This window comes from Micromys minutus (assembly GCF_963924665.1).
Source record: "Micromys minutus genome assembly, chromosome: 12".
Lineage (NCBI taxonomy): Eukaryota > Metazoa > Chordata > Mammalia > Rodentia > Muridae > Micromys > Micromys minutus.
The window spans coordinates 54,195,781-54,211,056 of record NC_137981.1 but is presented as its reverse complement, the minus strand read 5'-3'; the positions used below and the strand labels follow the sequence as shown (position 1 = coordinate 54,211,056).

General features: G+C 50.8%; 1 protein-coding gene across 1 annotated transcript; it reads left to right on the top strand.

Moving 5' to 3' along the window:
• Positions 1 to 3,122: 3,122 nt before the first annotated feature.
• On the top strand, positions 3,123 to 14,303 carry CLU (clusterin). The gene is made up of 9 exons (XM_080926040.1): positions 3,123 to 3,188; positions 6,027 to 6,147; positions 7,530 to 7,678; positions 8,940 to 9,110; positions 9,663 to 10,074; positions 10,788 to 10,892; positions 12,589 to 12,818; positions 13,605 to 13,780; positions 14,061 to 14,303. Exons 2-9 carry the CDS (start codon positions 6,054 to 6,056, stop codon positions 14,068 to 14,070), a joined length of 1,347 nt encoding a protein of 448 aa, XP_080782166.1. The 5' UTR covers positions 3,123 to 3,188; positions 6,027 to 6,053; the 3' UTR covers positions 14,071 to 14,303.
• Positions 14,304 to 15,276: the final 973 nt, after the last annotated feature.

Below are 15,276 nucleotides of genomic sequence, written 5' to 3'. Positions count from 1 at the left end.
ACCAGTTCTTAGTGTGGGTCACCCCCGCTCGTGTCCATCTCTGCTTTGTTTTGTTGGTAAGGGAAGCTGCCTGACTGCATGCTGAGCTCAGAGCTGGCTAATGGCAGGGCTGTGAGGTGTAAAGGAAGGGCACCAAGTAGACACTCAGATGCAAAGACCTTTGGGCAGCCAGAGATGCTGAGCAAAGCTTAAAGAAAAAAAAAAATCACCACAAAGCTCTTTACCTACTTCAGCACTATTCCCCCACGACCACAGAGGAAAGAAGCCAAGCCGAAGCCCTCAGTCACAGCTGCCCCTGTCCTGTGACTCAGCACCTCCCTCCAGGCTAATGTGGAACATTCAGGATAAGGAAGCGGGTGGTCCTATTCTATTCTGCATAGTCAGGTCACTCCTGGCACTAGCAAACTCAAAGCTGGGTTCAGGGATTTCAAGAGCGGCGAGGTCAGAAGGACAAAGCCTGGAAGAGTTTGCAGATGAAGACAAGCAAGGAGCTTCCAGTTCCAGGCCTCCAAGGGAGGCCGGCTGTGTTGGCTTCAACCATAAGATGGACTTCTGGATATATGGGATTTCTTCCTGTGGTTCTGAGGACAGACTTGGGATCAGGGCCAGCCCAGGGGGCTCCAGCAAAGATGGTTTTCTTAAAGAATTAATTGCTTGCAAGGGAGGTAGCCAGTCCTCAGGTTGGGAGCATCCAAAGTAAAAGCAGGAGAACTCTTGGCGGGGAAGATGACAGGTAAGTAGGAAGGGGATCTTGGGTGCCAGTCGGAGCAATTGTTTTCTGCAGTTTTCTAGGATCCTGAAAACCCCGGGCCGGGGAGATGAGGAGTTGGTAAGGCAGAGCATGAGGGTCTGAGCTGGATCCCTGGTACCTGTGCAAGACATGGCCCATACTCATCACCCCAGAGCTGGGAAGGTAAACACAGGATCAGGATCCTATGGATTTTGGGGCAGCTGGTGAGTTCCATGCCAGTGAGAGATCCTGCCTAAGGCACAAACAGTTGATGGCACCTGACGAGTGACACCTGAGGTTGTCCTGTGGTCTCACACATGCAAATGTATGCATTTGCACACACAGGCATGCACATTGACACACACACACATGAATTAAGAGGTGCATTCAAGATTTGTGTCAGTTTGCTCAAATGTCAGTTTGCTCGTGTGCTTGGGAATAGGAGAAAAGTGGCCATGTGTAACCGTGGCAGGGGTATCCTTATCTCCCTCTCCCCGGACCCCCTACTTCTGCCGACTAAAGCACATCTTCCTGCCTGATTTCCAAGTTTCATAGACATTGCTATTGTATCTGGTGCCTACTACACACAATGGGAGGGAGTTGCTGATCAAAAAAAAAAAAAAAAAAAAAAAAAAATTACAAGGACATCAGTGTCCATGGGAAATGTAGCTGTTACTGATAATTCTTTCTTACTTTCTGTTTTTTCTTTATAAAGAAAACAAAGAGAAGTTTCTGGGGCGGGAGGGGGGAGGTGGTTGGCGGTGGAGAAACATCCCTCCCGAGTTTCTGTTGACTCTGTTTTTCTGGTCGGTTATCTTCCCAAACTTGGCATTGAACCAGGTTAGGCCAAAGAAAGCCACAGAGAGGACTCTTGTCAGATTCATCTTTCCCAGACTGAAGAAACTAAGGCCCGAGGGCAGAGTGGTCTGTCCAAAGGCACTGTGTGCCTCAGGGCACAGCTGGGACTGAAGCCAGCCTTAGCCCACTTCTGAGCAAGCCTAGACATTTCCAGTTAAGATCAAATCATCATAGCCTCTGGGCCTTGGGCAAATGGAAATCTGGCCTTATGGCTGTTCCTTTATAGATGTGAAAGGGAAACTCAACCCTTGACCACACATTTCTCCTTCAAGCCAGTTTTTAAGGTCTGCCACCCAAGCTGTGTTGCCTACAATGGTTCCTTACCAGCTTGAGAGGAATGCCAAGTTATTGCTATGGCTCTTGATATATAAATGTTCCAGGTCCCAGAGTGAGAAGCTTGGCTTTTCCCCCAGGAAGTAGCATGGTGAAGACTTCTAGGTTGTTTCTCCTCTCCAGAGATGCCTGTAACAGATGTTCCTGCTCTTAGCAAAAAAACAGCTAGGGAGCGTCTCAGCACCTCTGGACAGACTCAGCTACTTAGTCAGCAGGGCTCCATGGAGATCTTCCACCTTAGGATTCTTGTTCAGAAACCAATGGGAATGCCAAATCTGTGACAAAGTAGTTTTTGTTTAAAAACTTGTATTAGTATATATTAATTATACATAATAAGTTTAATAATGGTATGTATATATAATTTTGGTTTAGTCACCTCCCTCCATTTCTCTCTTTTGTCCTCTTCTTCCTCCCATAATCTCTTCTCTCTCTTCTTCTCGTGAGTTTCTTTAGGGTTGCTCACAAGAGCATGGAGTGAAGGCTTATTTACAGGAACATGGACACCTCACCAATGACTATACCACTGACCAATGTATACTTGGAAGTAGGTGTGCGGTTCCTAGGTCCAGAGCTCACCCTGTTTGACTGGGTCCCAAGTGGATAAGAACCATGCTTAGTCCTCATGCATCTGAGACAAGGGGAGGCCTTCTGTGTTACTGGTGTATGATTCTCATTCTTAACCCCTTTCTGTTTCCCTCACCTGCCTGCCAAGGGACCAGCGTCCCAGTGCAGCATTTTGAGAGCCAAGTACTTCGCGTGTGCTCTTCCCTAGCACAATGCCAGTGACATCTTCAGTGTTTGCTGTTGCTCTCCCATTAAAATAGGAGCAAAGAAAAGGAGTGCAGTAATGGGTTAATGTGAAAGATGAATGTGCAATAGGGTGGGCTTGAACCTGTCTTGGGCTGGGAGCGGGCCAGAGTAGCATGTTGATTTCCCTTCCCTTGAGGCTCTTCTGCTGGGACCTGGCTGTTTGGAAGCTTGCTTGCAGAGAATAGAGCAGCCACCAATCTAGGTAGGGTCCAGCAACCAGCGTGGTCATTTATGATGCCCATGCGCCCCCTGGTGCCCCCCGCTGGGTGTTGCACCTCTCACCCCCCACCTCTAGGCTTCCAGAAAGCTCCTGGTGTATTCCCCGGCATTCTCTGGGCGTGAGTCACGCAGGTTTGCAGCCAGCCCCAAAGGGGGTGTACTTGAGCAGAGCCCTATAAATAGGGCGCTTCCCCAGTGCTCGCCACCCGCGTCACCAGGAGGAGCGCACTGCAGACGGGTGAGACAGATGCACCTTTCCTACCCCAGCACCAAAGCCACACCGGCAGGGATGGGAGGGCGAGGGTAGTAGCCAGGTAGAGAGCTGGCGCAGCCATAGGGAAGCGGGAGGTGGCCCCATCACCAGGCAGCCGAGCACGGGGTAGGGGGTGCACGCTGGATCAGACTCGGGAGTCTCCGTGTTCTTTAACCTGGATCGCAATTTCAAGGTTGTTCAATAGGCCACATTGCAAAGATCTTCCTTTTGCAAAAACGGGGGAAACTGAGGCTTGAAGCCTGTAGTGAGATGCGGGAGGCGCGGGGGCGCTTGTGGCTGAGAGCCGCGAGTAGGTGCGGATCTCTTTAGTGGCTGTTGTCTTAACCAGCGTGAGTCACTGCATTTGGACCGTCCTTCCAGCTCCTGGGACAGTGCATAATAAATAAGATGTTGTGTACGTAAGGACGTGCTGCAGTCATTCAGACCGAGCTGAATGCGTGCATTCAGTTCTTTAGAGAAATGCTCCACCAGCCCTGAGACGTCTGATCCCACCGGATCATTTTATAGATGGTAATCTTAGGTCTGGAGACGATTAGAGGCTCAGCCTCCAAACGTCAAACGTTATATGAATGAGAAACTGAAGCCCTTTGGCTTTTCAGAATTTCTGGACCCAGTTTTTAAAAACCGTGCCGGTGCTGTTTTTTTAAAGGGAGAAGTTAGGAATTCAAGAGTCTGTACAAGTTCCCTAACAGGAAGCTCATGGGAGGACAATTTAGTGATTGACCTTGTGAGAAAAACAAAACAAAATGCACATGGTAGTCAGTGGAATATTAGGCAGCAGCAAATATGTAACTTAAAAAAAAATATTTGTAAATGGGACCTATGAAGGTGTGGTTTATAAAAATGCACTGAAAAAAAAAAATGGAGAAAATATGCCACAAAGGAAGAGGCTGCGTTTTCTTACTAGATAAGGAGGTCCTTGGCCCTGGTGGGGCTGATGCACTCAGGGTAGTTGGCAGCCAGGCAATGATGACAGGAAGTGAGTCAGTGTAAAGGAAAGGCAGCGGGCTGAACAGCATTGTCCTCGGACCAACAGCATCGCTGCACCAGAAAGCATAGGAGACAAGCAGGTTCTGACCCCACTCAGTATCAGCAGCAGGCCTCGGGGGGCTTTATTCTTAGATTTACAGAATATAGGATTGTTTCTTTGAGGTCTGCATCAGGTCCATTTTACAGATAAAAAAACAGAGGCAGGGAGATGTGTGACTTTTGTTGTCAAGGAAAGAATATTAAAACGAGGTCTTGGAGGGCTGCATTCTTCCCCGGGGTGGCCACTGGCTTGCAGTGTGTCTTGGGAAGTCCAGCAGGTGTCTAGGTGTTGGCATTCTCATAGGAGTGCCGAGGCTGAGTGAGGAGTGACCCTCCCTTTCTCATCTGGGAACTTGGTGTCTCTCTAGGCCCCAGGTCTCCTTTGGCAGGCCCCAGGCTCCTTGCAGCTCATCTGGATACTCCCACTCAATGGTCTTCCTTACTGCCTGCTGCCTCTTCTGGGCATAGCACTGTCCTGGGATCAGAAGCCATTTCCAAGGCTGTTAAATGGCGTTTCCAAAAATGGTTACACTTGAGGCCTCTCCCACATACAGATAATTCTGTGGCTTTGTCTCTGATGTGACAAGGCATCTGTCCCTGCCTGGGGCATTTTGAGTCCCAGTGAGTACCTGTGAGATCTGAGATCAAGGTCTTCCTAGTGGGCCATGAACCAGGCTGTCCCAGCCACCCACCCATCCCTGGGATAGTGCCTGTCTCTTCTCTGCTCTGTGTGCATAATTACGCCTCAGTGAAGGCCTTGCCTATTAATGATCTGCCCAGCGTGCTGATGGGTCTGCCTAACTGAGAGCAGGTTTGGAGAGTGAGCCATTTCAGGAAGAGAGAGCGCTCCCCTTTCCCTGTTCCGGTAGCTATAGGAAGTTGGTGAGCCCAGATAAGCCATTCTGGGCAGGGTTGGAGATGCAAGGTGTGTGTGTGTGTGTGTGTGTGTGTGTGTGTGTGTGTTTATGCAACCAATCCAGCTTCTGGGAAAGGATCCATTGTGTAATACTGGGGCTTCGGCCTGTGTCCCCTGGCTCAGGGCAGCCGGCCCAGTGGTGGCAGGGCCACCTTGGCAGAGCATGCTGGTTCAGGCTTAGAGGGAACAGGCATGTGAAAGGGATTTGCTGGAGCCAATGGACTTGTCCTCCTGAAGGGGCTTTCCTGGGGGCTCACTGCTAATTTCCGGCTTTGTCCTTCCCTTTGCTAGTTCTGCCTTCTCTGTGGTCCTAAGCAGCCCCCCTCTTCCAATTTGGCTTTTACCCCACCACCGCCCCAATCCATACTTAGCCTGGCACAAGCCTCACCCAGAGATGGTGAGTTGGATTGAATTTCCTGTGCTGATGGAAGGGTGTGCATATTACCATGGACTCCTGAAAAGCACACTCAGATAGCCTTGGGCGGCCCAGGGCTGTGCTGAGAGTGGGGTGCAGTCTCATGGAAGGGCTAAGCGGGGGATGTTCTTATGGTTCAGAAAAGGCATCTTCAGTATTTGGCATGTTCAATATGCTTTGGAGACAAAGAAGTCTGGACACAGGAAGCTTATCTATCTGCCATGCCTAGGGCACTTATGGGAAGAAAGGGACTCAGCTTAGAGCTTGCCCCCCGCACCCCCCCACACCCCCCCTCCAGATAGCCTGGGTCCTCCCAGGGCTTCACTGCCCTCAGGGTCGTGTGTTCCAATCCCACCCACCTCCCTCTCAGGGAGCTGTAACAGGATGCAGAAAACCTGCACGCTGCCCAACGGCCATCATGGCATTCTGCTCTTCTTCCCAGGACTCCAGACTCCGAGGAGGCCACGCCATGAAGATTCTCCTGCTGTTTGTGGGACTGCTGCTGACCTGGGACAATGGCGTGGTCCTGGGAGAGCAGGAGGTCTCTGACAATGAGCTCCAAGGTAGACTAAGCTGCTGTCCCTCTGCTGTCCCTCTGGTGAATGTGTAGGGCCTGGGCAGGGCCACTCCTCAAAGCTCAGTCCCCGAGTGCTTATTTTCCTACTGAACCCTGGGTCTGTCCGTGTCCTCTGGCCTCTTGGAGTCTCTAAGCTCTAGCTCCTGTCTTGGTGTTTTTGTGGTCAAGTGCCTCCTAGACATTAGCCTCTGTCTCAAGCCTCTCTGTTGGCTACATGTTATTCCCCCACTCTCCCTGGTCCCCTCACCTGGTTCTTTTACTCTTCTCTCAAAGCTGTGCCCGGGCCCTCTGAAACTTAGTCAGTCTCCCCTTTGCGTGACACCCAGAGTTCTTACCAATGTGTCTCCATGCCTGGAGACCTGGCTCAACCGGTCTCCTCTCTGGGAAAGGACAGTGCAATTCAGCATAAGGTAGTCACCTAAGAGCATCCTCTCCCTCCCCATCTTCCAAGGCTTTTCCGGAAACCCTCCTCTCCTAACCTTTTGCTCATAGCTGACCGATTCCACAGGAGTCCTCGTTAAAAAGAATATGGTCTCTTTCTCTGACATGGATATGCACGGCAGAATAGTTGCTGTTGTCACGCTGTTAGCTTTCCATCACCTCATGGGATTGTTGGCTTCAGACACTTAAATTATGTTATTCACTTAGCCCACTTCAAGGGTAGACCACATTACCAATCACGAGCTCTGCTTGGACCATTGACCTCTAGGCTTGCTCATGCGGCTGCATCATTGAAACTCTTGCCCTTGGCTCAGCAGCGCCTCCCCACCCCCACCCCCATCTCTCTGGATGTGTTTGGCAGTGGCATCAGGTAGAACACAGCAGAAGTGTTGGAAATGGCACTTGACAGAGGATAAGTAAGTGGTACCTCGTCGTGACACGATATGTCATTGCCTTCATCACCCGGGGCCGTGTCTTGGCCACGGTCTCCATGGTGAACGCAGCTCTTCATTTATCTTCCTGTCTCCATGGGTGCCTGGTGCCATTTCGTTCATCCTCTGGTTGCCATCACCTGACAGTGTGCATTGTGGCTAAGAAGTACCAAGACCGGGTTAACCCGAGCTTCACAAGCATCCTCAGAATATCCCCCTGGGGCTGTTGGCTCCCAGGGTGGAATGGCAGGGTCAGTCATACATAGTATGGCTGCCCCTTTCTGCACCACTCAGAGTTCACCATGAGCCCTCGATGACACAAAGAGACAGGACTGAGACCATATGGGCTACCACAGGCTTGGGGTGGTAGCGATTGTATCTCAGCTTGACAGCCCCCAACACTCCCATCAGAATTTCTCACCATCCTGCCGGATCCTGGGCTGTTTCTCCAGCCACCCCCCGCCCCCACCTCACTGTACCTTCCTCTCTCTCACAGAACTGTCCAGTCAAGGGAGTAGGTATATTAACAAGGAGATTCAGAACGCCGTCCAGGGAGTAAAGCACTTAAAGACCCTCATAGAAAAAACCAACGCAGAGCGAAAGTCGCTGCTCGACAGTTTGGAGGAAGCCAAGAAGAAGAAAGAGGTAGGGCTAAGCCTAGACTGAGCCCTGGCTCTCCCTGCTGGAGGGGAGGAGGGGACGCGGTGGGCAGGTGCCTGGCTGGGTTGCCATGGTGTCTAGGGCAGTCCTTGCAGGGCTTCGCTAATGCTGGGCTAGGCTGAGGAACCAGGGAAAGCACATTCGCTTGTGGGAGCCTCAGGGCTGAGGTCTTGGATCTGGTTTCTTTGCAAGTCTGGCCCAGGGCCTGAAACCCAGATTCATTTCAATAGGTTTTTCTAACTCTTGCTGTGGGTAGGGCCTGGTGCAGGACTCAGGAGGGGGTCATGGCAGCCACTTCCCACCACTTTTCTGGATTCAAAATGGCTTTTAACATGACCGTGCTTATCTATTGAATCACCTTAAAGTTCATGTAAAAATCCTCGTAATCTATCCTTAGACACCCACACATCCCCCACTCAGCTCTGGGGGGGGGGTGGTGCAGGGGACAGTTTACAAAGCCCTTAGCAGGAGCCAGGCCCTCCAGAGACTGTGCTTGATCCTGCCCGTGATAAGGCTTAATTTATAAATTACAGTGAGGCGTGAGCCGCAACAAGGAAGTTAGAATGTTATACCACACAGAAGGTTATGCAGATGTGATTTCTCCCACTCTCAAAATATCTCAATCCCTCAGCCTCACCAATACTATTTTTAGACTGTGGTTGACCGTGGGTGGCTAAGAACTGATAACGGGGCTGTCCTGTGACCATCTGTTCAGCTTGCCTCTACATTTGAACATCTATGTTGACTCTGGTGCACACCCACATGCGAGCACACACACATACGCAGACCCATCCATCCACTTATTTCCCATGTCTGTATGTAGATGCACACCTTTGCCACAAATGAATGTCTCTCCGGGCAGAGAATTTAAATGTCCTCATTTTGGCCATCCCCAGAGCTAGTGCCTGGGTCAGGGGCATGGTAATGAGTTTAGTGGCCGATTTGACTTCTGGTTGGATAGCTTTGATCTGCACGTTAAGGGCCACAGTTCTAATAGAAAGATAAGACTGGCCTCTTTGGGGAGATGAGAAGAGACAGTCAGAGCAGTAACTTAGAGCAAACAGGGAAAACGTAGGGAATGGCTGGGCCTTGAAGAATGAGATCATGGTGGGGAGAGCAGGACGGGAATGGCAGGACGGATGGGCGAGAGAGAAGCTTGTGGGCTGCGGTAGCGCCTTGTGCACACAGATCAGGGAGAGCAGCTGGGTCTCCGTGCGGTTCACTTGACCTTGTCATCTCCCCGAAGGATGCTCTAGAGGACACCAAGGATTCTGAAATGAAGCTGAAGGCATTCCCGGAAGTGTGTAACGAGACCATGATGGCCCTCTGGGAGGAGTGCAAGCCCTGCCTGAAGCAGACCTGCATGAAGTTCTATGCACGCGTCTGCAGGAGTGGCTCGGGGCTGGTTGGCCGCCAGGTGAGAAAGGGACACGGCCTGGGTTCTGGATGGGGTGTGTGGAGAATCCAAGAAATGGGCTTCACTTCATATGCTGGGTACGGCTGCTCGGCTGCATGCTTTCCTCATGTCATGGTGGTGTCTGACAGGAGTACAGGTGTAGCCAACATCACAGGTATGCCTGGCAGGTAGCATCTCTAACAAGACATCGAACTAGCTGGGTAAAATGGCCTCGTGGTATGGTAGAATCCTCTGCTCAGATAGGAAAAGGGGACTAAGAGTATTTAGTCTATTTATATTCATTCTATCCCTACCTGTGAACGTCACTTGGTTGGGACTCAGTGAAACCCACTGTTTCCTGAAGGCTGAGCAGCTAAGTGGGAGCGGCTGGCTGTCCTCCCTGGCCAAAGATGAAGCTTGGAGCTCGTGTTCCTCCCAAGTTTCACTGTGAGAGGTGGATGCAGGGCCTGGCAGGGTATCCAGGAGGCAGAACAGTGGGAACTTTGCGTGGTCGTGGGGTGATGCAGGTTGGGGGGGGGGCCCAGTGCCTCACTGTACTTCTCTGGGCCCCAGCTAGAGGAGTTTTTGAACCAGAGCTCACCCTTCTACTTCTGGATGAACGGAGACCGCATCGACTCCCTGCTGGAGAGCGACCGGCAGCAGAGCCAAGCCCTCGATGCCATGCAGGACAGCTTTGCTCGGGCATCTGGCATCATAGACACGCTCTTCCAGGACCGGTTCTTCACCCATGAGCCCCAGGACCTCCACTATCTCCCCCACATCGGCTTCCCACACAAGAGGCCTCATTTCTTATATCCCAAGTCCCGCTTGGTCCGCAGCCTCATGCCTTTTCCCCACTACGGGCCTCTGAGCTTCCACAACATGTTCCAGCCATTCTTTGATATGATACACCAGGCTCAACAGGCCATGGATGCTCAGATCCACAGCCCAGCTCTCCAGTTACCGGACATGGATTTCTTAAGAGGTCAGAAAGCAATTGTTGTCTTCCCCAGAAGGAATGGGAATCTTCCCAGATGTCTAAGCTCTTCTAGGGCTCGGCATGTGCTGGTTTTTATGTTCCTAGCAGCCCCTGAGGCTGGTATTTTCTCCATTTGCAGGGTGAAGGAGCTAGGACTGGGGTAAAGGAATGCAGAAGGCAAACTGGGGCCCGGTTCAATTTTGCACTTGTAGAGATTGGAGCCCGTGTTCTTTACAGCCAGCTCAGGGTGTGGAGATTGGAGCCTGAGTTTTGTGCCTTAATGCCATGTCCTACATGGTGTGGTTTGCATTAGAAATGTAAGAAGGCCTGGCGCCCAATTCGCATCTCTTGTAGCTCCATTATCCAAGGATGGTTTATGTTGTCAGGGTACACTCATGCTTTCTGGGGCCTGATGGCCAGTTAGGGAGTACCACTAGCCAAGGAGAATGAAGAACAGCCACGATGCTAGGAGGCTCACAGCTGAGGGGATGTGCGAGATCTCCTCAGACGGAGATGGCGGGAAGGCAGGAAGTACCTGCTGAGAGCCATGGGGATATCCTCAGCGAGCCACAGGGAAATCCCATGTCTGCAAGCAAACAGCTAAGCTGCACCTTGCCCTGACCATGGCACTGAGCAGAGCCGTGGAAGACTGTGGGTGGGCGTCCTTCCAATGTGCTACACGCCTCATCCTGCCCCCCCATCTCCCCTCATGTGTACAGAAGGCGAAGATGACCGCACCGTCTGCAAGGAGATCCGCCACAACTCCACAGGATGCCTGAAGATGAAGGGACAGTGTGAGAAATGCCAAGAGATCCTGTCTGTGGGTGAGTCGGGAGCCGGTCTATGATCTGGCACTGTGGGTCACCAGTGACCCAGTGGTACTGTCCTTCTTCAGAGACTAGCTCTCTGCCTGTGAACTGTGGTCCCTGGGAGGCTCCTCACCCTGGTGTGTATTTTGCTACCCTCACATCTAGAGCCTCATTATTTAGGAGCTGGGGCAGAACCCAGTGCCTCATGCATGCTAGGTGAGTGCTCTGCCTTTGAGCTGCACCAGTTTTACTTAGCATCAAAATCAGATGCAGATTGTTCTCAAACAGAGGAGGTGTATCTAAAGCACCCACCACCACCCTGGTGGCTCATGGCAAACCTGCAGTCCACGGTGGGCATCTCCATGGAATCTGACTGGAGCCACCAGCAATCCACAGTTCATTCCCCCGTGGGTGCACCTGAACATGGCTGAGCATTTAACAGTTTTGGCTTCTACCTGCCGTGTACCAAGAGCAACCCTCCCTCTACCATGACAATCAGAAATATCCTCAGAATGTCCCATGGTGGATAATGTGGTCCTAGGTTGAGAAATACCGTCCTACACTCTTGGTCCTCTCCAGGACTTTTCCTTCTTTGGGTAAGAGTAAGAATGTTCTCAGCTGTTCCACAGCTGTCTGTGCTTCTTCTCTGTGTCTTGACCCATGCAACCCTGTAACTTATTTTAGTATGAATGCTTGCAGCTGCCACCTAGGGCGCAGAAGGCTCTGTCTCTCTGGTCTTGCTTAGTTTTGCTATATGGCCTCTCCTGGGTGTTTTAAAAATAATAGAGGAGGGGGTTTAAAAACTGGCTTTCTGGAAACGTGCACACTCTGTAGGAACCAGTCTCTTGATATCTGCAGTGAACTCATGGACCAGAAGGGAAAATGACAGTTTCCCTATTTTCTGCAGGAGCCTTCCTGGCCAACTGTGGGTAGAGCAGGGCAGGCAAGGACTGACCCCCAGGCACCAAACACCTGTGTTTTGTAGCCTAGGGACCTGTATGTTTCTTCTGCAGCAGCTTGGGTTGCTAAATCTCTCAAATATGTTTAAAAAAAAAGGTTGGAGAATATTCTAGATCCATGATCTCAGGGGAGGAAGAGCTCTCTCACTGAGGAGTTGAAGGTGCTCAATCCTAGTTCCACAGATTGCTTCCCCTATAGATCTGAGCAAGTCTCTGACTTCCAAGAACCTGTCTCGTTACTGGTAAATCAGGGGCGTTGATGCTTAAGTCAAACCAAGCATACTTAGAACACCCGGAGCATCTGATGTGTGCCTGCACACAGTAGGTACACCTAAGTAAATGATGCTCCTTGTCTCTGTGGAGTGTCCAGTGCAATGATAGCTTCCTCCTATTTGGAAATGAGTCCTGGGAGGAGCTAAGGGGATGAGAGAAACTCCAGGTCTGAAAACATGGAGTAGTTGGTATCAGTGCTCCCCAGTAGCCATGTCTACCACCCAAAGAGGATTCAGCCACGGTACCCACGACACAGCTTAGCATAGGCACCACTGTATCTCAAAGTGAGGGAGTAGCGCCTTGATTTCCATGTTAGGGTGGGGAAGACTGTTGTGTGGGAACTGTGAAAACTGGTTTATAAATCTCTAAGAGTTCCTCTGCTTCAGATTCCTGCGTCTGGAGCTGGTTCCCAAGGGCATTTTCATCCCCTTTACCTTTCCTTTCATGCTTCTGCCTCTGCTTCTTTCTTCTCTGGGCAGACTGTTCAAGCAACAATCCCGCCCAGGCTAACCTACGGCAGGAGCTGAACGACTCGCTCCAGGTGGCTGAGATGCTGACCCAGCGTTACAACGAGCTGCTTCATTCCCTGCAGTCCAAGATGCTCAACACCTCATCCCTGCTGGAGCAGCTGAATGACCAGTTCAACTGGGTTTCCCAGCTGGCTAACCTCACCCAGGGCGAAGACCAGTACTACCTGCGGGTCTCCACAGTGAGTTGTAGCCCGGTCATTTGATGAAGCTAAGTCGCATGTGTGATCCAGAGGTGATGTGTGCCTCTTAGAAGTGCCTCGGGACAAAGGCACCACACAGGAGCACCTACGATTTACACCAGCAGGGCCTAGGATAACCTTATGTGTGTTGTAGCACTGAAGCGCCTTTCACTCCCTTGAGGTCAAATATCTAAGTCTCATTTCTAAGATGAGGAAAGAGAGAGAGAGAGGTTCTGTGGCTTGCTAAGAAGAGGGAACTTTGGACAACTTCCCTGGGCCAGGCTGTTACCAGCTGGTCTAAAGCTGCTATCTGTCTAGGTCACGCTGAGTGCCACATGAATTGGCTCACTGTTAGCCAGTGAGAACAGCTTCCTTTATTGCTCGGAGCCTCCCTTGTGCCTTTTCAACCACAGACTGGCTAACATTCGCTCAGAGCAAATGTTGGGGCCATGTGAGTGCCTCTAAGCCAGCATTGAAGAAACTGAGGCAGGGAAGTGGAGATCTTGAGGCCAGGCTGGGCTGTGTAGTGAAGGCCTCTCTCAGAGCAAAACAAGAAAACATTTGAAAATCATTTCAAGTTTCGGGAGTGCTAGTGATTTTCAAACAACATTTATCCCTTCAAATCGAGATAGTGTTGCTCGGAATTCTCTAGACATCTTGAGTGGCAACAGGTACGCTGAAGATCCGTATTTGGTCGCAGGGGCAAAGAGAAGCTCCATCCACATCCTTTGACAAAGGACACCTCTGTAGACATTGTGTAGCGACACCTCTCCTGCCTTCTCCTAGGTGACAACCCATTCTTCTGACTCAGAGGTCCCCTCTCGAGTCACTGAGGTGGTGGTGAAGCTGTTTGACTCTGACCCCATCACAGTGGTGTTACCAGAAGAGATCTCCAAGGATAACCCTAAATTTATGGACATGGTGGCAGAGAAGGCGCTACAGAAGTACCGCAAGACAAACAGGTAAGAGGCAGCCTTTCTGTGACCCAGAGGCTGATAAACAAGTCTTTCTGAGACCCTGGAGGGCTGGAAAAGTCCCCAGGAGTCCAGACAAGGGGCAAAATATGCATTCTGGATGCAGGGCCTATCCCTGAGGCCAGAGCCCACGGGTAAGCTAGGAAAACCCCTGGGAATTTTATTTTCTTCCCTCTGGGAAGTGTTTTTCCTCGTGGTAAGGCTGTGGGTGTTGGTGGCTGCTTCCTGGGGGATGCTGATTCTCTCCTCCACCCTCCTTTATTCTCAGTGCAGAGTGAGACAGAAGCATCGTCGCTTTCGTGTACGTAGGAGTCTCAAGGAGGGAATCTCCCAGCTCTCCGAGGTTTCTGCAGACCCTTAGAGAACTCCACATGTCTCCAGGAGCATAGGGCTCTCCCCCAGAAGCCTCTCCTTCCTCTGGACTCTGTACTCTAACGCCTGCACTTGCTGCTGTCGGGAAGAACTGCTTCCCCCACGCAACTAATCCAATAAAGCCGTCTTGCGATGTGTGCCCCTCGGGCTGTTTTTATACTTTCTTCTCTGGCGGGCCGAGTTATCTTGGGTCTGGGGAGGAAACAAGGAAGTAGCCGGGTCAATTGCTAAAGTACTTGCCACACAAACATGGGTTTTGTAAAGCCAGGAATGGTGGCACCCTCCTGTAACTAAACCTCTGTGTCATCAGAGCAGAGGAAAGAGGGTCCCTGGTTGGTGTTCGGTGAGCCTCAGGTCCCAGTGAGAGATCTTGTTTCAGAACACATAAATATAAGGAGCCCAAAGAATGACACAAGGTCACACATGTAAAAGAAATCTCGAAGCTAACAGCAGAGACTATAGGCGTCTCCATGCACTGGGGAATAGAGTACCCATGATAATTGGGGGGACCTCTGGCTTTGGGAAAGAAATATATTCCAATAAGCCACCGAGGCAAATTCCTGAAGCCAGAAACTTTTCCCATTACAACATGAGTTCTCACAAAGTGGACAGTCTCCCAGAGAATACACTGAAATTGAGGCAGAAAGAGCTACTTGTGGGACTCATGGGTATTAATGTGTAACTGACAATTCCCTGAGGAAACGAGAAAGCCAAATGAAGAGGCAGGTTTTTATTTGTAAGAACGTGGACACCTGGGTCTCCCTCTGGACCATGGCGTCTTCCATCACTGTCTCTTTGTACAATCTTTACCTCTTTATTGGTTGCCTGTGGTTTTTAAGTTCATTCATCCATTGCTCAGTTAGGTTAGCTGCAGTACCAGGTGCTGCCAGCAGGTGACGCTGACCAGACGCAATCTGCATCTTCTCTGGAACACATCTTGTGTGTTATCTGCTGGAGTTGAGAGTCTATTGTGAGTGACACTGTAGAAATGACAGGCCACTTATTTGCTAGTCCTGAAGCTAGTAAATAACAGATTAAGGAACCCAAGGAATTCACTGTGGCCTTCTAGCTGCCAAAGCTCAGAATGAGCTGCTTGCCTCTGAGCTGTTTGC